The 23,355-nt window shown below is 37.5% G+C and overlaps 1 protein-coding gene across 1 annotated transcript in view; it reads right to left on the minus strand.

Annotated features, from left to right (window-relative positions):
• ROBO1 (roundabout guidance receptor 1) overlaps positions 1–23,355 on the minus strand; it is a 935,708-nt gene that overhangs the window by 456,758 nt on the left and 455,595 nt on the right. The window contains exon 3 of the mRNA XM_067543346.1: positions 14,219–14,302. Coding sequence (XP_067399447.1) covers positions 14,219–14,302 — 84 coding nt within the window. The remainder of the gene's footprint in view (positions 1–14,218; positions 14,303–23,355) is intronic.

The following is a 23,355-nucleotide window of genomic DNA, read 5'->3' on the forward strand; positions in this document are numbered from 1 at the left end:
TCAATATAAATGGGCCTAGCGCCAATTTTTTTTTATATCCAAACTCAGACTAGGAATAAAAGAGGTAGACAGATAACAATAGAGGGATCTAGTAGTGGACTCAGATAATCCATTAGAGGAGCTTGATTCTCCTTGCAATGAAAGGAAGATTTGCAATCTGAGGCACTTCCTCTCTGATTTGTAGGCCTTGGTGATTGAAGAACAATATATTCTTAGGCTGTCAGGTCATCAAATTGATATTTAAAATTCCTAGTTAAAAACATCAATAGACTTTTAACAATAATAAGGCATTCACAGACAGACGTAGCTGCTACAATGCTGAGCTTTGCAATGCCCAATTTTTAGGCACCGAGAAAATCACAGGAACAACACTGTGATCCACAAAGCTGGATTAGGTGTCTAGGCTCCCTGTATAATTCATGGAGAAAGATACATACCTAAAAATGCAATCCACAGACGCCAACATGCTAGGTGGGGAGACACAGAAGCTAGCCAAGTGGAAATACTAATCCGAGGAGAACCTGGGAACCCCTCTCCTGGAGTCAGGAGGTTTAGCACCTAAGTTTCTTGGAAGAATGAGCTGTGCATCTGCCTCAATCCAAACAAAACCTATGTGCACGTGCGCTCCCACTTTATAACTTGTAGCTCAATAGTTAAGAGTACTCACCGGGCATGTGGGTGAGCTAGATTCAATTCCCCCTCTCTTTGCCTGAAGGAGAGAAAGGATTTGAATGGGGGGTCTCCCACCGCACTGGAGTGTGCTCTAGCCACTGAGGCTATGTGGGGCTCCCTCAATCTCCCCTGTTGAAGCTGTTCCACTTTGAATAAATACTTAAATGAGCCATTGGACCAGGGAGGGGAGGAAGAAGGAAAGAGAGAGAGAGACTGTGGCCTGATGGTTAGGGCACCCCCCTGGGAAATGGGAGACCCTGCTCCAATCACTCTTTAGAGTGAGACAACGGTGCACACACCCATAGGCAGAAACCTAGGCACCTAGGGAAGTAGTCCCTTGAAAACATAGGTATTGAGAGAGTTTAGGCACCTGCAGGGTTTGACAGGAGTTTTAGGAATCACAGCAGAGCCTAAAACTGGGATTTAGATACCTAAACCCCAGATTTAGGTGCCTACCTATCTTTGTGGATCTGGGCCTCAATGTTTTATTATGGAATACATCAGGACAGGACATGGCAACAATCCTGTCAATGGGTCTGATCCAAAGCCTACTTGATGCCAATGGGAGGTCTTTCTATTGACTTTAGTGTGCGTTACATCATGCCTAATTAGCTTTTAGTCGGACTAGTAGATTATTAATTGGCTTTTTTTTTAAAATGCAAATGATGTGAAAAGACGTGTTGCACTATACAATACTTAACGTGTTCATGCATTTGAAAATGAAAGGAAACACCCGAACAAATTTCTTATTACTAAAACAAAGGAATCGTATCCTTCTGTGACACACTGCACCCCCCATGATCACCGTTACAATGTAATTGTGTATTATTTAATGCAAAGTATGTCATGTAAGATGTTTCTGGAATGCTCATGACATACTGAACATTGTTGTTATAGTAATATGTTTGTTGCAATGTCATGTGTACGGTCATGAGGCTTTGCTATGGGATATGCCCAAAGATGTGTGTCATGGCTTAAAACATATCCAAGCAAGGCTCTCTGAGCAGAGGGGCAGTTCACACCTCGTTAGGGCTTGCACAGAACAAGCCAGCTCAATATTCCTGGAACCAAGGACTGGCCTAGACATCAACAAATGAATCCCCAAAGACCTCAGTGACTCAGGGCATGGAGGGAATCATATATGGACATTGTTTGTCACCTGACCTTGAACATTGTAAGATGGAAGTTCCTAGGGTTGCATCTGGGACTGGAGTGTATTGGCTGTGGTCATTCTGTTGCATAATCTAAAAAGTGACTTGCCAGGAGCACCCGCTTAACTCAGCTGGGAGCAACTTGCGTGCTGGAGGCTGTGCGTGATCTGCCCAGGAGTGGGAGTTCACACAGCAAAGAAGAGTATCATGGGCTCCAGGAGTGGGGGATTGGGGTGACACAGCAATTCACCAGTCCAGATTGCAGAGGGGAACCTCACACTTTATGATTAACAGTAACACAAAGTGGTTGCTAATAATAAAGTGCCTTTTAACTGAGCTCATTAAAATGCAATGAAAATATCTACAGGAATCATTTAAGAAAATGAATGATACAGAGCTACCATATATATCTGAGAATATTTTGAATGATTTTTAAAGAGCTTTTATATATATATATCAGAAGTTTCAGTAAAATCTCTTCTGTGAATTAGAATTTTCCATCATATTACAGTGAGAACCTTACAATGCGGAACAACAAGGTATTCTGCTTGACTTATTAGTTAAGGAGCATTTATATGTGCAGATGCAGACTGCATACAACATGTATTAGGTCCCTCTGGAAAGCTGTGACTTGTTGTTAGAGTCTATTGGTACAGTTCCTCTTTACTATTTTAATGTTATGTTCCCAGACTTTCATTAGATTAACATGCTTTTAAGGAAAATTAATTATTTCAAATCCCTTTTCACTTCTATCCATATACAGAAAGGCCTCACTGAAAATATAATAATTCTCTGCAGAATGATACAAGGAGTGTCTAGGAGGCTACTGTATATCACTCTATAGCAAAATCAGGATCTTCCTCGGCACTTTTATGGTCTTCTTATGAATACAGTATAGTAGCTGCTCATTGTGTTTGATGTTTCTTTCTTAAGTCATATAAGTATTTGTAAAGGGAAGGTTAAGTATCAAGATGAACCTACAAATACAAGAACATTTAAAATAATTCTTAAGTGGACTCTATGTGCTTTCATGGTTAAGAACCTTTCTCAGATTACCCATGTAGTGAGGGGACATATTTTACATTGTTTTTAATTTTCTTGCATTTGTGGGTTTAATTTAGATAAAAGAGATGCATTGTTTGTGAATTTTAAGTAGCCATTTTGAAAAAAAATCAAATAAATATATTATACACAATATAATATGCTATATTATATTATCTTTAAAAATGAGAGTAACCTAGCTACAATAAAAATTTACAAAAATGAAATGTAGTTTCATACTCATAGCTTATACATTTCAATAATTACTTAAATTATAATTTCAATGTTCTCAAAGAATTCATTATTTTAATAAAGAAAACAAAGTGAATAACAAACAAACAAAGTTTAATAAATTCAGATGTAAACTTCAGATATAAGCCAAGGTCAGTCGCGTATTTATCTCTGAATGCTATATTATTTAATGACCCAATCATTTTGTTTAACTACTTAGTGCTAATATGAAAAGACCCACTGTACAGGTAGCTGACACAGGGAAATAAAGGATGAATTACACATCTTTATTCTCCTACATGGGAGCACAGACAGGCCACAAACTAGCCTCTGACACACACAGGAGTTTAATCACAAAAATTCTTGGAAGAAACTAGATTTATTCTTTAAAGCTATTATTCTGTATCATCCTTATTATGGAACCCATGTGAACATGCTAACTGGACTTCATTTTCTCTAAATAAAAAGTTTAAAAAACAATTTAACTATTTGACTCTTACTTATAAGTAGAGATGGGTGAATAATTGATTCATCAGTTTGCTAGCAGTTTAAAAAAAAATTTTTTTTAAATTGGTTCAGTTTGAGCTGAATCCAAAAATGGTGAAAATTTTCAGTAAAGATAAAAAGAAATTTTGGAGCAAAGAAAATATGTTTTGTTCAACCCGATACGGATTTTTCAGGCATTTATAAAGGGGTAGGAGGTAATTGTCTTTCTTACTCTACTTCTCTAGCTCAATGACTATTCATTGTTATTCATAGGATGTTTCATGAAACAGCACTCCTGTGCATTTTGTAAATATATAGCAATACGAAAAAATAGATTCTGCGTCACCAGTGTATGCTCCAAATGGGAAACCACCTGGCTCCAAAATACACTACCACTTAGCAAAGGGACAAGAATATAATTGGGTTTCACTGGCTTTCAGTTGGACTCATGCTCCTAAATCACCTAAACACTCTGAAAAGAGTCTCCATGAATACTACAGACTGAATTAACTTCCTAATGAAATCAGTGGTATTGACTTGCATGGGCTTTAGATTAGTCTCTATATGAACAGATGTGTCATAGCTAAAGGGAAGTTAACATAGACAGCAAAACTACGACTTCTCACTATATTCAGTTCAAGCTGTGTCTTGACTGACACAGCACTTTTTAGCATTAAAGTCATCTGTCATACTCACAGTAGAGTCTATCAGCAACTGAACACACAGTTCGAGGAGTGCTAGCACTGCCATTTCAAAGAGCATCAGTTTGATACAAATTGTTAGCCTAAATGCATTAATTATTCTTCTAATCACACTGCTCAAAAATTCTTTTTGCATGATTTTTCCCCCGCAAGGATTTTTTCCTCAATCCTTCTCCCATTGATATCAGTGGCAGGCATCCCAAAGGGAGCCAGAGCAGGCCCAGAGAGCTCAAATTAAGTCATGTTTGGCAGATTATTTTTAGCTAAAAATACCTTAATCTTAACACAAGGAATTTTTTTATCTTGAGATAATTGGCTCACAATATGGAAGAAGAGTGTATAAAAAGAGAAATCTAATCATTCATGTTTTAAAATTGTAATTGAGCCAATACTGAAGCTAATTTTCATAAGACGTGTAGTGATTTGCCTGCTCTTGTTGGTTTTAATGGGGGTTGGTGGTGTATTAAAAATGAGGATTTGCCACAAAGGATCATTTTAGCTACCAAATTTGCACACCATCATAAGTGATTTTTTTTCTGTCCTATGCACACTATCACTACTAATCTGCAAACTAATCAAAACCTGTTTTTAAAATCTTACCTTGTAGGTATAGGTGTGTCAACCTCAACAGTTCAGAATTTGGGTTAAAGCTGGGTTTGGTTCTCACAAGTGTCTCTCCTTGTCTGCCTCTCTCCTTCATAACACTCCCTGCCTCAGGCTCACATACACTATAGGGCCTGCAACTCTTCTTTCTTTTATTTACAATATTGAAAATAAGACAATGCAAATGACTGCCTGGGATTTTCTATCAGATTCCCTATGTACTTATTCCAGATCTGACTAGAGTCTCTGTCACTCACTCAGTTGTACTGAGTATACTGAGAGTACTGAGCTGTATTTTCCTGCAGAGATCTGTCCTATCAGTGTACCGATGGCTGAGGAACTGTCTTCTCTGCTCTCAGTGCTTCCTTGCTGGAGCCCAAGTAAACTGGAGTTGCAGAGGGAGGAGGAAACTGTGGCAAGTACTCAAGGGGACACAGAATGAGGGAACATGCTCAGGGAGGGGGAAACCAGAGTTCCCTTTGATCCTTTATCCTTCCATTTACCCATCCCCATGTTCCACAAGGGGGATATTAGCAGGTCATTCTCCAATTTAATTTTGGGACATTATTTCAATTCCTAGATAAGCTGTATATGCAGAAACAAGCAAACTCATCTCATTGATATGTATCTGTATAGCCAGTTAATAATATATAAGTATGTTCTAGTACATATGAACATGGGACAAAAGCTATGATTATAAATAGGTCCTGATGAAAACAGTTTGATAGCCACTCCCTATCTTGGGTTGTGTTCCTGGGAAAGAGGCACAAAGGATTGCTCCATTCCACATCAGGGAACAAGGGAAGCCAGTAGGCTTACTCTTCCTCACACCTCTAATATCTATCATCTTTTTGGGGTGGCCTGCTCTTCATGCCACTCAGAAACAATGGGACCAAGAAATGGTTTGCTTGTCCTCGTGCAGATACTGCTCTTGGCACTTAAACCACTAAAGCACTCAGTGGCAGATATGCCATGAAAGGAGGAAGGAACTTCTGAACATCCTCCGAAGGAAGGACCCCAAAATGGAGTAGCAAGCCATTGAGCTCCTTCTTTACTCCCAAATTGACAGAGTAGAAAACAGTAAGTGTGAGAAGCCAGGGATTAGTTGGACCTCCGCTGTGTGTGTTTCTGGGAAAGAACATTTTTGAACCACAAAAGGTTTGGTTTGAAATTGGTTCTAGAGATGAGCAAAGCTTTGGAGCAGGGTCCTAGTTTTTCCTTACCTGGTTATTTATAGACCTTTATTACCCAAGACATGCTGAATTTTTAGCCTGATATTGTCTGCTCTTGATAAGCTAGAAAACTACCTCACTAAGATAAAGTACTGAAGTGAAGTGATCATTATGGCTGTGGTGCTGTTAACAATATGTGGAAGTTAATCTTGCTTTTAAAGAAGAAGAATGCACACCTGTACTTTTGCAAATGCTCCTTTATGAGCAGAGAGACCTCTCCACTAGAATTGCAATCATCCCAAAAGAAAGTTTTGCTCTTTTTTTCCTGGCTTGTGCCTCCTGAGGACACGTACTTGAGGTTGAAATATTTCCATCAGGTGGCTGTTTGGGGAGAAGCATTGTGGATGTGAAGAACACATAATTAATTTTATGCACCTCATTTTCAGCTCATTTCTTCTTTTTCCCCCCTAATTATAAAGAAATAAAATGTAAAAATGATTGCAGTGATACTTGTGGCAGCTACATTAATTACACCTTTAAAATATGCTATTCTGTATTTGGGAATTTGTGTTTTGCTTCTTCTGTGTGTACCATCTGGCCCTTTTTGACAATGTTAAGGATGTAAAGTAATTCTTACTAAAGCCAGAAAAATAATTAAAATAGTAGAACCAATTTTATTATTCATGCACATCTAAACTTCATATACAAATACAAATGGCAAATTTTGCATAAAAGTATAGTCATCCCTTAAGAGATTTCACATGCTCACCAACTAAGAATTATGTTTACAATGGAGATTTTTTTTTTTGTGTGTGTATTGTAGACAGCATTCTTGTTATTCCCAGGAGTTCCTGTAATACTCAGTCAAAGAAGATTTGGCATCTATCCGTATAAACCTCAGAGCACACCTATTTGTCTCATGGTAAAGCAAATGACTACTTTAAGCACAGTATGACAAGCCACAGTGAGGTGCTGGGGATGCCATTTTACCCTCTCATGTTGCGTCCCATCATCTTTTGGCTCATTGGCATGTACCAGTGCATACTCTGCCCTCCTGCACACAATCATAACTTGTTCTGTATAATAAATTTCACTAAACTCTCGGCACCTTTTGATGATTAATTTGAACTGCTTTCTATGGGCATGACTGAAGGTCCACTGAATCCAGTGGAAAAAATCTCATTGACTTCAATGGACTTTGGATTTGGCTCCGATAGAATATAATATAATGGGGCAATTTGAGTGCAGGATGAGTAATGAAGAAAACGACATATGTGAAGGTGAAGAAACTCTTTTTTTAAAATTCCCTCTTCCATGATTACTTTCATGGTTTTGATGACCACCAGAAAAACTAGTGAATGACTGAAAATGGCATGGCTTGATGTTATTTCTCAATCTTAAAAAATGTAGCAAAAAAGAAATAACAGGAAAAGGAAATTGTACCTAACCTGTTTTGATAAAACATGACAGTGATATGGGCTCAGACAAATGATTTAATGATGATACAAGTGATGGTTATAACTGGACACTGTTATGCTCTAATCATGTTTCTATAATATTTGTTTTATTTAAAAGAAAGAGGAACTGAGGAATCCATCCCATTGGCCATTCCCAGCCTCTCTTTATGATTCTACATTAAAAAACAAAAAAGGGATGTCAAGATTGATCAAGAGCCCCATGTGATTTCTGAATATAAATAAAAAGGAAGATCCTTAGTGTGTTGTAAGAATAAGAATGCTCTCAAGGAAGAGCTGAGAGGCTGCCAAAACTTACCTTTTGGTGGCTTTGGATGACATGGGGGACAGAGATGGATTGGTAATAGACAAGAGCAGAGGAGAAGATTTCTTTTTAATTGAGCATAGTATCTATCCATTCCTAATTTTAAAGTGCACATGTTCTCTGAGAAGTACCTTTGAGGCACCGGAATCATAAAGTGCCATGTTCATTCTGTCAGTGACTCCAGATCACATTTGCTCATTGACAAGTTTAAAAAAAGAGAGAAAGAAAAAAATTGTTCTGCTAGCCCTACAAACTTAGCCTGAAATCTAAAAGTCAAGTTTGGTTCTTTCTAACTCATGCATCACTACCAGTAATAGAGAGTCTGTAATTTAACCTCAATAACAATTCTGATGTCCAAGCCAGGGGCCAGTCCGGTTCACTTCCCCATATCTTGGCTCTGCAATGTTAACAGGTGTAAAAGATATTAACTTTTCCTTACATTGTTGGATATGGCATACAAGATACAATTTCCAAACATGACCACAGATTACTAGAACTATTTATATGGAAACAAGATCTTTGTTTTGTTACCTGTTTGCTCCATGCCAGAACTTCTCAGTCTGTGATATCAGACATCCACCACATCAAATATTGACATAAGATTTTGACATCAGGTGTGGACTAAGCAAATGAACCAAAAAGAAGCACTTTTTGTGCACAAAAATGACCACTGATTGGACCTTGTCTTCATGGAGCCTTTCTTTCTTATTGACCTCTTTCTCACTGATTTCTTCTCGGATCTCTATCAGTATTGTGTGCACACACTGTGCAGACCTTCACCCTTCTTATCATTTCCATCAATTTCCCCTAGGTTTCAGCCCCTTCTCTCCACCTTCCCAACTCAAGGACTGAATATCTAAACTCCATACAGTCCATACATTCATTGAATTCTTTGCCCCTCACTCCTTCCACAATGTCCACCCAACCAAATCCCAGTACTGCCTCATATCCAATTTCCCTATTCCTGCTTCTGGAGGAAATTCAGGGACCATGCTAGCTTCCCAGACAATCAATTCAGCCTCCCTTTTTTCAACACTGCAATCTACCTTGCAAAACAGTTATTCTTTCCTTCTCCCTCACTGAATCCAATGCCATTCTCAAGTCCTCTTTTCCTGCCCAACCTCTCCGTCTTTTCCTGGGATCTTGCTCACTTCTTTTAGAAGAAGATAGACAAAATTTGGTGCAGATTATATCTTTCTAAAATATTCTCTTGTCTTTCCTTGTCACTAATCTTAATATTTTATTTACTCTCTTTCAGTTTCTTAGAGGTGCTGCAGAATGTAAACCTTTTCTTCTCACCCTTTTAAGAGGAGCAAGGGACCTCTGTGGATTAACTATCCTTATCCTGACCTAACACAGGAAAAGGGAAAAGACAGTATGGAGAAATTCCCTGTTTTCAGATTACAAGGATTACAATAGATTCCCACTCCTGGAGGTTAAAAATCTCAAGCAAAACCATAGAATCATAGAAAATTAGCGTTGAAAGGACCTCAGTAGGTCATCTAGTCCAACCACTGCTCAAAGCTATCCTGTCTCTCTGACATCTCCTCATGGGTGTCCAGCTGTTACCTTAAGCTCAGCATGGCCAAACTGAGCTCTTACATGTTTTCTGATCACCAAAGACAATGCCAATATCCTCCCAGTCACTTAAGCCCATAAGCTGGGCATCAGCTTTGACTGTCTTTCTAGACCCACACAGTCAGGCTGTGTCCAAGTCTTCTTACTGTTTCCTGCACCACATCTCTAAGATCTAGCCTCTTTTATATTCACACAGCTAAAATGTTCATGCAGGCCCTCCTTATCTGTCTGTTGCAGATTCACTTCCTGAACCCAGGTCTCATACTTGGAAGGTGAGTGTTCTAACCACTGAGCTTATTCTGGGGGCAAGGGTGCTCCCAAGCTGTCTTGCTTGTTCAACTTTGTATAAATAAATACTTATTGTTGCAAGGACTGCAACCTGGGTGTTCCTCCTCCCAGGGGAGTGTGCTAGCCATCAGGCTATAAAGTCGTTCCTTTTCTCTCTGTCTCCCCCTAAATGTTTAATTATTTATACAAAGTGGAACAGCTGTAATAGGAGAGAGTGAGTGAAACACATCCAAGAATAGCCAATGGTTCAGTGATTAGGGCATTCACCTAGTGAGGAGTGGGGAGACCTGGTTTAAGTCCCTCTTCCTGAGGAGGCATGGATTCGATCCTGGGTCTGCCACCTCCCAGGTGAGTGATGTAACCACTGGGCTATTGCGTATAAGGGAGGCACCACCACTTCCTCCTCTTCAGTTTTGTGAATGATGCCTGAAGGTATGTATACATGGGGACAAAAACCCTGTGGCATGGCTGTTGCTAATCTGGGTTGGCTAGCCCGAATCAGCTGACTGAGGCTCTTGGGGCTAAAAATTGCTGTGTCACTGTCCTGAGCTCTGGGACCTTCCACCCCCATGTAGACATACCTATAAGTCCCTTTGTGAATCTAATCCTTCGTTTCCAAATTTCCTTTGCTTTTTTTTTTTTAAATAGCTACAAATGCCCAAAATCAAAATGAAACTTTTTATTCAATCCAAAACAATTTTTCCCAGACTTTTCAACTCACCAAAAAGTCTGAAAAAAAAGTTGGTTTTGGTTTAACTTGAAGCTATTTTTTTAATTTTTCAGAATTTCCAGAGAACTGAAAAATTCGCAGCTCTGTTTAAAATACAACTGTGTCAGAGTCAAGACAAGTCTTCTGACTCTTATCCTATGAGCTAGCTAGTAGACTCTGCTGGCTGTCTTCTTGCACCAATGCTTGGCCTAATTAATGCTTTGAATATAAGAACAGATGTTGAGGGAAACTTGTTGACCTTACAAAGATTCTTTTACTGATTTCTCTTCAACATGCAAACTGAATTCTGTTATCTTGGTGGAGTCTGTCCCCAGCCACTCTGGATATTACTTAACCGTCTGACTTTAAAAAAAAGTCGGACTTTAAAAGGTCTGACTTGAACTCCTAGCTCATTTAAAACAACAACAACAACAACAAAAGTCTTCAGAAGTACTTTAAACACAAATGTTTGCCAAAATGTGTTTTCACAAAAATATGTCTGGGAGTAGACATTCCTGGATTCCCCTACAAGAGTTCTCTCTCTCTCCATTTCTAAAATAATTACTCTGTTTGAACAAGATACTCACCAGAGTAATTAACTTATCCTGCTGCTGTTGGAGTTAATGGCACAACTCCAATGAATTTTAATAGGAACATGGGCAGGTGCTTTATAACTTATATAATATATATAAACACCCCCTTAAATATAATATGTAACAGCTGTATATATTTATCCTGAAATTCTGTATTATGCAAAGAGAAACAATGGACAAGGAGAATGACTATCTCTGAGAATGTCTTACCCTCAAATTCCCATTGGATCAGTTGCAAACAGCAAGAATACTTTGCCTGTTTATCCCCAGAGTTGAACTCATATGGGGAGAGATGTGAAACATTGTCAGTGGTGGACTCATTTCTACTAACATTCCACGAAAACATGACTTTGGCAACCTTAAGGATCTGCTGCAAGACGCATCTGGTCTATTTGACGTTTTAGTTGGCTTGGAGATTGTGTAAAATAGTGGCCCAGTTAATTAGATGAAATGTAATTATCAATGAGGGAGAAGTGGTGTAGATTTTTGGTTATGGTTTGTGGTTAACAGTATTGATTTTGCTTTGTTTTGTTTGCATAAACACACTACTTGAAGATGTACAAACAATAAAAAAACCCAATAAATAATATAGCAAACTCTGTTTTATCCAAATGGGAAGGAGGGCATGGAATGTCTTTAGATTATTTTAATTTCAGGGAAATGGAGGACTTTTTAGTACACATGGTGTATGTTGAGAGATTTAGCCCAGTTCTGGAATTTTTCAGATAAAAGAGATCATAGCAAATGACCCTTAAAACTCCTGTAGAATTTAGTAGAAAAAAACTTTTTCTGCTGAATTCTATAGGATGGGCCCAAAAAACCTAAAGAAGGGATATCTTTTTCTATTATGTTATCAGGCTTTGAGTGTAATTTTAATAGAATATTATTAAATTTCTATATTTATCAGATTTTTCCCTAATAAACTTGATAGGGCTTTTCCACGGAAAGAGGTGTGCAGGTACAATGCGGTTCAATATGCTATAAGGTTGAATAAGACAGAGACAGCAATTGGTTATTAGAACATTTTTAAATTTGAAAATCTTTACCCTTCTCCCTGCCAAAGAATCCCCCCTTGTCTGTCTTTTTGTTACATGCTCTTCTAGCATGATCATACCTTTCTACCTCTCTGTAAAATGCCTATGAAAATATGTCTTTGTGGTTAAGACACTGGACTGGGATTCCGGAGATCTGTATTTGAATTCTTGGCAGTGTCAGTGTTCCAGTGTGACCTTGGGCAAGTCATTTAATCTCTGTGTGTGTGGAGGGTCCTATCTATGAAATGGAAAAATGATGTATATAATGTCAAATTAAAAAGAAAGAAGTAATATTCAGCAATATTTTGCTATTATTTCATGTCCATCATAGGAACTCAGTGTTTTACACATAAGTATAAATATTTCTGTGGAGTCAGTATTATTTCACCTGTTTTATAGATGGGGAAACTGAGGAATAGAGAGGTTAAAGGCCATATTTTTAAAGGAACGTAGGCACCTAACTCCAGTTGGTATCAACGGAAGTTAGGCACTTAAGTACCTTTAAAAATCTGTCCCTAGATGACTAACCAATGACCAAGAGCAATGAAGTGTCAGACCCAGAAACAGAACCCAGGAAATACAATTCCCAGTCCTGTGCTCTAGCCTCTAGACAGTATTATTTCCCTGAAGAAACATGCACTTACAATTAGTCTAAAATATTATTTAAGATACCTTAATTCATTTTGCCTAAATACTTTATAGTGGTGCCCATTATGCTCTGAGTTTTCAGAGTAGATTAGTACAAAATAATTTAGCAGAATTGTGTCTACTCTGGAACATTTGCAGGGTGCAAACATGCCTTCAAATACACACATCCACCAGTCAGAAGTGGTGAAAAAATAGTATCCTGCAGGGTATAATGGTATAATATAATGAAAAACCTGTAAGGATGTTAAAGCCATTTTCCATGCTTCTATTTAGTTTAGTTTCTGTACCTTGAGGGGATTGGTGACTAATTATGTTGCTTTGGTTTTGCTTTTTCAGAAGGAAATATTTCAGAAAGGAACACAATAGGTTTTTACTAAGCTAGCTTTATACCTAATATTACTGTACACAGGTAATTGATAGGGTAGATAATGCAAGCAGTAATCATTGTAAGTGTTGTATAAATAGATTTGAAGTTTTATTAATGATAGTAAATTATTCTCTCTTTCTTACACCTTCCCCTCTGTGTGCCCTGTACAGATTAAGTTTTATTTTAAAATATCGGAGTCACTTTTTTTGTAGTTACAGGACTACATGCCAAATGTACAAGGTCAGCCATTTCACTACTATTCCATCCCTAAACACAGTTAAATGTGCAACTCATTCTCATTTTCCAATCTCTCCTTTCCACTCCCTAACCCAAGAGTGACTCTCAGCAGAAATGCAAATAGTTAGCCCATGCCTGATTTTCACATTTTTCAGATAATAATTTAGGATTAGATTCTGCCATCCTGACTAACACGGAGTAATCCCAACGCAATTAAAAAAGACCAGATTTAGGGTAACTCTGCATTTACAGCACTGTAACTGATCTGAAAATCTGGCTCAAGCAGACTACACTGGAGTAAAGCACCATTCAGTGTGAATAAGGATGGCAGAATTTGATCATTCAGTGATTTCTGCTGAACTTCACTTAGTGCTGCTGCTTATCTTTTGCCTTTCTGACCTGACCTACAGACATATTTCTTTAAATAATAAGGAGTTATGCCCAATACAAATCAGAGAAATTTCTCTAATTATCAGGATTTTTTGTTTTTGTTTTTTGTTTTTTCTGTTTTAAGTATATTTTTTTTGCTGTTTAGAAACAAGTAAACACATGGAGAAAGCTTCACTCTGCAGAGCAAATTATTTTGGGATGAACTCTTTTTGTTAAGCAATAGTTTCCACAATTTGTGAGAGATTTCCACAGCATTCCCCCAACCCTCACTCAGTAATACAAAGGATTATAAATGTATAAAAAATGTGAACCTACTGAAAGAAAAAAATAGTAGTGAAGAGGGTTGTCTTGTGTATTTAAACAGCACAGTTGTATCCAAACATTATCTGCAGAGTGGTATGAATGCTGAAGTTCTATGATGACGACAGCTAGGTAGCAGAGATGGTTAAAGAATTGCATACAGGTGGCAATGGAAGATGCAGGTGTGAAAGTGTGAGCAGTATGGAACTATTATTATTTTTTGAAAGATACACTCTACCTGTGTAGCCCAGCGAATTGTCATCATTATCAGAGGTGGGAAGTGGCGTCCCGTTGTCGTTCCCCCTCTCTAGGTCATCAGAGTCTGTCGGAAACAATACCAGAGCTGCTGATGGGGTCACAGTAGTAACAGTAGTTGCCATTTCCATTAAAACATGTCCAGATACAAATAAATCCACATATGACAGAAAGAAACACAGTGACAACACACAGCATGCTTTATCCTTCCACAGCCTGTGTTGTGTTAACAACTGTAACATCTTCAGTAACATTGCTTTTAGTTACCAAATTCCCTTTCTATTCTGTTTCCTTATTCCCCTTGTTTAATCCTTTTACTGCACCTTTTGCTCTTACTTTACAGCTTGTGAAATGCTCTGTCTACACTCTGAGAAACAGCCAGCACAGATTGTGGTGAGCATATGGGGAAGACTAGGCAGGGTAGTTGAATGCTAGCATTGCTAATTTTCTACCTTATTGTTAATCAAAGCTATTGACTGTGATCACTCCCCATCATTGCTTCATCTCCTGGAAATTACAGACCCAGGGGACTTTACCTCTTTGTGGGGAGGGGAGAAAACAGTGTCTTGTCAAACATGGGGGAGGGCTGATATAAGTATCATAAGTACCTCTGGAAGAGGGGGGCAGGGGCCAGATCTCATCTATGAAAAGGCAACAATTTATCGTCATAAGAAAGAGATACATTTCCTCCATTGAAAGGCACTTGCAAAGAAACACTCAATTTCAATGACATGTTAAAAAAAATCCCAACCCAGAGAAATTACGTTTTAATACTTTGTAAGATAAATCACTGGTCTGAAATTTCACTACACAAGGTGAAATAATAATAAGTCAAAACAGAAGGAAAAGAAAGAATCACACAAGCTCTGAAAACAAAACCACATAGCACAGAGGTTTGGCAGTGCACAAAGGAATTCCCTTCTTTATCAGTATCATTATATCACATTGTTATGTACAACTATATGAGACATAATGTTAAACTGCATGCAGGTTTATTTCTATTCTCTTTACACAAATAGCAAATAGAGGAAACACTGGCAATGGCTAAAAGTAAGGATCTATAGACTATATTGCTGTTGATATGTGGGGCTAGATGTGGAATACAATCAGTTAATACTGTACTTGGAATATCACTGGTACAGTAGAAAGTATGTCTGACTTACTGTTCTCTACTGTTTTCTACCGTAAGTATTTGTTGACAGGTATATGATATCTTACTAAATATTTTAAAGACCTTGAACAAGAAAGAAAGACATTTCTTACCATAAACATACTTCCTGGACTATTAAATTTAGCAGATATTACTGTTTTTTTTTTATAATGCCATATAAGATTGATACATTTAACTTAAAAATTATATTTCTATCTGAAATTTTTGCTGACATTATAAGAAACCCCTATGATTGCTAAATCACAAAGATGTTAGTAAAAATATTTTTTTGTTTTTTTCAGTAGTTTACTTTGTTCATTCAATATCACTTCTTAAAAATCCATGTCTGTGGCTATCTAAAGAAATGAGATACTGAATTTCTTGAAAAGATCCTAATAAACAACAGATGATAAAAAAACAAAACTTAAAAAAAGAATTTTAAAATGAAATTCAGAACAAACTAATTAGAGGCACTCTATCAGATATTTTTTAATTAATCAACTGAAAATATTGCCAGTGTTTCTTTAAATAGCTGTAGTGGAAATAAACAAACAAATCAGACTTTTTCTAAGGACAAATGCAAAAGGCGAAATATGTTCATTTATTGGTCCATTCATCTTTGATGGCTTACTAATGGCCAATGTCATGTGTATATTTAAAATCTGCTCGGAAAGTGGTGGTGCAGGGAGTGCATTAAAATTCTGCTCCTCCAGATTGTTCACTTATTTGCATGCAGGAGTTGATCAGGCCAGAATTTTACATTTTAGCAGTGAAGGACAGTGAAGTGAACTAAGAGGCAAAGATTCCATGCCTACTGCTCCTGCTCAGGAAATATCCAGGTAAAAAAACAAAAACAAACACATACTGTGATTTAAAACAACCATCCAACTGATATTCCTTTCACTTCAATGATTGGGTTCCCGGAGATTTATACAACACAGTTTTCTTAGGATTTGTGATCTTAGAAGAAGTGGGTGATGGACTGCTACCTACCATTCAGCCACACAACTTTATGTGGGAAAACAATATAATTAAACCACTTTTTTCCCATTCTGGAATGATCTATTGTGGCACACTATTAAAAATGGGTGGTAATAAACATCATGCACTAATACTTAAGCTAGCGTTTTTAAACAAAGGTGAGTTTAGTTAGGTGCCTAAGTAAAAACAACCTCACTTTCAGAGGTGCTGAGAATGGAATGAAACAAGGAGCAGAGATGGGAGCTCAACCCCTCGAAAAATCAGGCTGTAATTATTTAGGGGCATTTCCTTTAGTCATACAAGTTTGAAAATGTTGGCCTCAGTCTTCTATCTTCTCTGGTGAAAGTGAGTGGATAAGGCTTTCTTCTCATAACACCAGAAAAAAAAACAATATGGTATTTAGCAGATTTTTAAATGATAAGGCCATGACCATTCATAATCCAAGAATGAACGCTATTCTTCATCCCATTCTTTGATAAACATGAGTTTTTTTACTCAGCCACAAAGAATATAGTATTTCAACCAACCTAATGAGAGGTTAGCTGCATGGTCTTCGCCTGAGAATCACCATTCACTGAAGGTCAGTGAAGTTCACTTCCAGGTGTGGTTGAATTCTACCCTTATCAATTCACTGAAGATGAGATTCCCCCCAGTGCAGAGGGCCTATCCTGTACAGTGTCTGTACTTCAGTAATCTACTGAAGATATATTTGTTTACTTGTAACTGATGTTACAGGGAGTAGCTGTTCAAATAAGGGGACAGGTAGTAAGGAAGAGGCACATTCATTCCCTCCCAGCTGCCTGCTTTATTGCTTAGCTGCTGGTTTTTCATTCTTCCTCATTGCCAGTTCCTGACAAACTCTTTTCTCCTTGTTCCATTTCGCTGAAAGGACAAAGCCCTTATGCTGCCACCCATCTTCCACCTCTCTCTCATCCCAGTGCATGTCATTTCCCGTCCTGTCTTGTGATATGTACAGCATGGTCATTTCTGAGAGTGGCCTCAACAGCAGGCTGAGATGGGAGGGCTTATAGGGTAGCTCTGCTCACACAAAGTATCCATCATTCATTATGCCTGTTCTGTGAGGATAATACTTTTATTTAAAAAAGTACATCCACTCACATGATAGGATGGTTCTGTCTTTGTCAGTATAGAACTGTCTAGTGTGTATGTGGATCAACATCCTTGATGACGGCAATCAAGCCTGCTCTATGCTACGTCACAGACACTATATTGCTAACAAAGATTCTTTAAAGCAGGAGAGTGTTTCTTGATGAAGATTTGGTTTCCACCCCTACTGTCACAATGAAGTTCCATGTAACCACGGTCCACAACACTGGGACAATCATTAGAGGAGATTTGCAAAGGCAAAAATGGAAGTTAGGCACCCAAGTCCCATACAATTCTCCAGGGAGTTCAACATCTAAGTGACCTTCGTCTTTTTAAAAAATTGCTGTTTACCAGAAGCTGGGAATAGGCGACGGGATGCATCACTTGATGATTACCTGTTCTGTTCATTCCCTCTGAAGTCACTGGCATTGGCCACTGTCAGAAGACACGATACTGGGCTAGATGGACCATTAGTCTGACCCAATATGGCCGTTCTTATGTAAAATCTCTTCCTGAATTGATAGGTGGCGAGGGTTTTGTTCTGATGTACTACAGCAGTAGACATTATAACTCTGAACGTTGTCTATTTAATAGTTTAGTTTACATGTTGCTAAAATACTGCATGCTAATCTGACAGAGAAAAATGTAAACTTTGCCATTTGATGAGAGATGTTGTTTCATTACTCTTACTTGCAGTCCCACTATAAATAGGAAAAAAGTAATATCTGATATGGTGGGTGAAATTCTGGCCCCATTGAAATCAAAGGAAGTTTTGCCATTGACTTAAGTGGGGCCAGGATATCACCTGGCGTGTTTTGTGATGTTATGGGGTTGTCTGACTTTTGTTGTAGATTTGATGACTAATATTTTGATGCAATAGAAGATCAGCTGTAATATCTTAAATATTTTATTTATTGATCTGAATACAATTTGGCTTCTAATTCAGATTGAGCGGAATATTATTCACACATATTTAGGCATATACTAAAATTAAGCATTTGGGTTCATCCCAGGCATAAATATTTTTATGAAAAACAATTTTGATATCTGAGTTCAATTATCACCTGTTATTCACATTATAATTAGTATAGATGTTGTTTGCAATGTACTGTAGAACATGGCAGAAAGCAATGCCATTTTAGTCATTGCTTTCCTAAGCACTGGAAATGGAATGTTTGTATGTCACAATGCACGTTATTTCAAGATGCATGACTAAATTTACCAAAACAAATCAGCATCTGTTCACAGTGTCCATCTTTATGTTCTAGCTTGCACAGTAGATAAAAGTAAAAAAAACAACAAAAACTATTTTTTTTGTTTGTGAATGGAGAGATTTTATATATCTGAAGTAACTATAAGTCCCCTGTAATGAAAAGGGTATACTAGAATTTCACTAACCACATGGCTTCATTTTACTCCTATATAAAGTTCTTGGTTTTTTAGTTTCTTTTCAGCATCTAGAATTTATTTATTTATTGTGGATTTTTGTTATCATTATTAAGCTTGTGCTATAAAATTTCTGGGCAACAGCATTAATTGACATTTTGAAGATGACCATTAATAAAAGATTAGGCAAAAGCAAATTAATATAAATTACCATCAATATTAGAATTGTTTTCTACAAATTGGATCAATTCACATTGATTTTTTCCTACTAATCTAGAGGAATGCAGGGAAGAGGCATCAGGAGAAAGAGTACTGAGCAAAGTAAACTGAGACCTAGGTGAGGAATTACAAAAGTATCATATATTTATATTTTATTTTGTAACAGTAGGGTTGTGGCACCAAACAAATAAGACAACATAAAGCCCAAACTCTGTTTATAGACCATCTCCATCTATCATATTGATCTAGTTCATTATGTACTCGCCATATTAACCAACTGTACTGACATAGTATAAAACATTGATTTACAGGAGAGGTTCAGTTGTTCCAAAAGATACCATTATAATTGGTCAGACCTTAATTTAAAAAAAATATAGCATCACTTTGTTTGAGCATAACCACATTCAGGCTGATCCTGAGCTGGTGTAAATGGACATAGTTCCATGGACTTCAATGGAGCTGTGACAGTTTCCACGAGCTCAGGATCTGCCTCTATCTGGAAACTTCCTGCCTGAAAGTTTACACTATTTGATTGCCTCCTTTTCAAAGACGTGTCTAATGGTTCCTTTGAGGGCAGGGACAGAGGTTTGGGGCACTACTGAAATATAAATAAATAAATAAATAAATCAGCCTTATGAATACCTAGAGTGAACATTGCCTATCAACTCAGTAGTACATTTCTCAGAATGATGTGAATGTGACAGTTACAGAAAAGTTATTGGACAGGCACAACAGCCAATTTTTAGATGAGAATTGATTGGTTTAATGCAATAAAAGGCTTATGACAAGATTCCTCAGCAGCTCCACTGAAGGCCATAGAGCTGGGCTGATTTAAATTGGAAGAGGATCTGGCCTATTAAAACTATATATGCCACAATAAATGTTTTTAATAGATTTAATATTCAGTTTTTAAGAAAACAAGATGATCATGTGTGAAGAAAATCCTGCTAGATGCAGAGGAGTGGAGGCAAATTTAAACTCATTTCCCTTTCTTTTTATTTCGCATTATAATACAAACCAGAGATTTTAAATTAATTAAAAACAAAGGGGAGTTTCCAGTTTTGTAATGCATGTTTTCAGCAAGCTATCCCTTTCCATCCAATTTTTTAAATACAAATATAATGGCTAATTGTAGGCAATAACAGCTTCATCATATACTCATCAGGTACTTTTTTGTGCAGCAGTTATGTTTCTTCTGGAAATAAATTCTTTATTATGTAATCTCAAATTCAAAAAGTTCAGTCTTTATTTGCAAACAATGTGCACGGGAGAAACGGGGGGAACACTATAAACATTTACTTATTCAGCAAATATTTCAGATACAGGGATTTAAATGATAGCACTTGGTGTTCTATTGGGCACTGCTTTAACATGAATTTCAGGAACACTCCATGGTGTCTCCTAACCTATTTAATTGTCACCTTTAATCTTTCTCACCCCTTGATTTCTCTTTGCTGCTCTCTCCACCCCTTTACTTTGGCATTCACCAATCTTAGCTCTCTTGTGCTTTACATCTGCTACCATTTCTTTCTCTTCCAGACAAAACTATTCCAGCTAATTAAGTGGTGCTTGAAGTTAGTTAACAGGTGGTGGCCTCAGCTGCTTTAGTTGCATGGGTAGATAGACCCCCTTTACTATCTTACATAAGGCACCATGATTAATTAGGACAAGGAGTCATATGCTGGTGGCCGACAAACAGATTTATAACAGCATTTACGTCTCTAAGACAGCAAACAAGATTTCTTCAGTGGATACAAAATAAATAGCCTACTTGGTGATGTGCAACATATCATCTATATAATGTGCATATTATGTCATATGCATAAGAAATAGTTTGTGTGTTTTTTTTTTTTAACTTTACTTTTTGGGCTGTTAATATAAGAAAAGCAAGCTCTTTATTTTACCTCCAGATTTTTTTTAACATTAACTAAAATTACCTTATATTAAATATATTTCAAATGATCATTTCATCAGTAATCAAAACTATTAGTAATGACATTTAAATAATATCAGCTACAGCCTAGTATAATCCAGGATGGTGCTATGCAAGCTTCCCCCCACTGCTCATCAGGTGCACCCCAGTCTGATCAGTCACACTGCTCTTGTTCCTACAACTGTTACTCAACTCTATTGCCTTCAAAGGGACTACTCCTCTGATTAAGGGCTGCAGGAGTGGGTCCATTCCTGCTGCTATAGCCATGTGGTGTTGTTGCAAAGACTGTTTTGTTAGGTGATTAAGTACCCACTAAAGGGTAGGCTGGAATCGAGTTCATTTTCTCATAACGTAATGCAAGACTTGAACCAAAGTTCTCATAGATGAACTAACACTGAATCTACTGTGCCACTTAACCATGCTTCTCATAGTTTTTTATACAGTTAAGCAAGCTTCTTTTACATAATGTGTAATTAGAAAAGACTATGAACTTGCCCTGTTAAATATGGTATTGCTTACAGATGACTAATGAAAATATATGTCCTGATTCAACACTCCATGACTCTGGATTTGCACCAGAATGATTCCTGAATAAAACAAATGTAAAAAAACATGTTGAGTCAAGTACATACATTGCAAAAGTTGTGAAAGTTTAGCATAGACAGTGTCACAAATTATATTGATGTGAGGCAAAGGGTTGATGGTTCCAAATCAAATGAACATTTTGGGTGATGTACTACCTTTCCACTGAAATACGTTGGTGCATAAATCAAGCATGACTGTTAAATAAGAACATAAGAGCTGCCATACTGGGTCAGACCATGGCCCAGCTTCTCCAGTATCCTGTCTCTGAGAGTGGATCATACCAGAGTTTCAGGGGGAGTGTGCAGAACAGGGCAGTTATGGAGTGATCCAATCCTATCTGCCACTCCTGGCTTTTGCTAGTTGAAGGTTTAGGGTTGCACTGAGTATGGAGTTATGTCCCTGACCATTTTGACTAATAGCCATTGATAGACCTATCCTCCATGAACATATCCAGTTCTTTTTTGAACCCAGTTATCCTTTTGGCTATCAAAACATCCCACAGCAATGAGTTTCACAGGTTAGTTGTGCGTTGTGTGAAAGAGAACTTTCTCTTGTTTGTATTAAAGCTGCTGCCAAATAATTCCAATGATTGATCCCTGTATTTTGTATTGTGCATAAGGGTAAACAACACTTCTCTATTCACTTTTTCCATACCATTCATGATTTCGTAGTACTCTATCATTGCCCCCTCCCCCGGCCCCCAGACTTATTTTTAAGATGAACAGTCCTAATCTTTTTGGTGTCTCCTTTTATGGAAGCTTTTCCATACCCTTGATCATGTTTGTTGTCCTTCTCTGAACTTCTTCCAGTTCCACTATATTCTGTTTGAAATGGGCAGACAAGAACTGGACCCACTATTCAAGGTGTGGGCACACCATGGATTTACATAGTGGCATTATGACAATTTCTGTCTTATTTTCTATCTTTTTCCTGATCGTTCCCAACCTACTATTAGCCTTTTTTGACCACTGCTGCACTCTGAGCAGAAGTCTCCAGGGAACTATCCATGGTGACGCCAAGATCTCTTCCTTAAGTTGTAACAGCTAATTTAGAACCCATCACTGTATATGTATAGCTGGGATTACGTTTTCCAATGTGCATTACTTTGCTCTTATCCGTGCTGAATTTCATCTTCCATTTTATTGCCCAGTCACCCAATTTTGTAAGGTCTCTATAACTCTTTGCAGATTACTTTGGACTTAACTATCTTGAATAATTTTTTATCATCTGCAAACTTTGCCACTCCACTGTTCACCTCCCTTTCCAGATCATTAATGAATATGTTGAACAGCACAGGTCTCAATACAGATTCTTGGAGAACCCTGCTGTTCATCTCTCTCCATTATAAAAATGGACTTGTTCCTATCCGTTGTTTCCTATCTTTCAACCAGTTACTGATCCATGACAAGACTTTCCCTCTTATCCTGTGGCTACATAGTTTCCTTAAAAGCCTTTAGTCTGGGATCTTGCCAAAGAGTTTCTGAAAATCCAAGTATACTATATAAACTGGATCATCCTTATTTTCATGTTTGTTGACTCCCTCAAATAATTCTAATAGATTGATGAGGCATGAATGCCCTTTACAAAACTGTAATTTATTAGTCTGATAATTCTGTTCTTTGCTTAATACTGAAGTTACAGGCTCACCAGCCAGGATCTCCTCTGGAATCCTTTAAAAAAATTGGTGTTATCTCGGTGTTATCTAGCTATCTTGCAGTAATCTGGTACAGGGGCTGATTTCAGTGATAGGTTACATGCG

This window comes from Emydura macquarii, unplaced genomic scaffold (assembly GCF_026122565.2).
Source record: "Emydura macquarii macquarii isolate MOO-44397 ecotype Brisbane River unplaced genomic scaffold, CSIRO-AGI_Emac_v2 contig_75, whole genome shotgun sequence".
Taxonomy (NCBI): domain Eukaryota; kingdom Metazoa; phylum Chordata; order Testudines; family Chelidae; genus Emydura; species Emydura macquarii.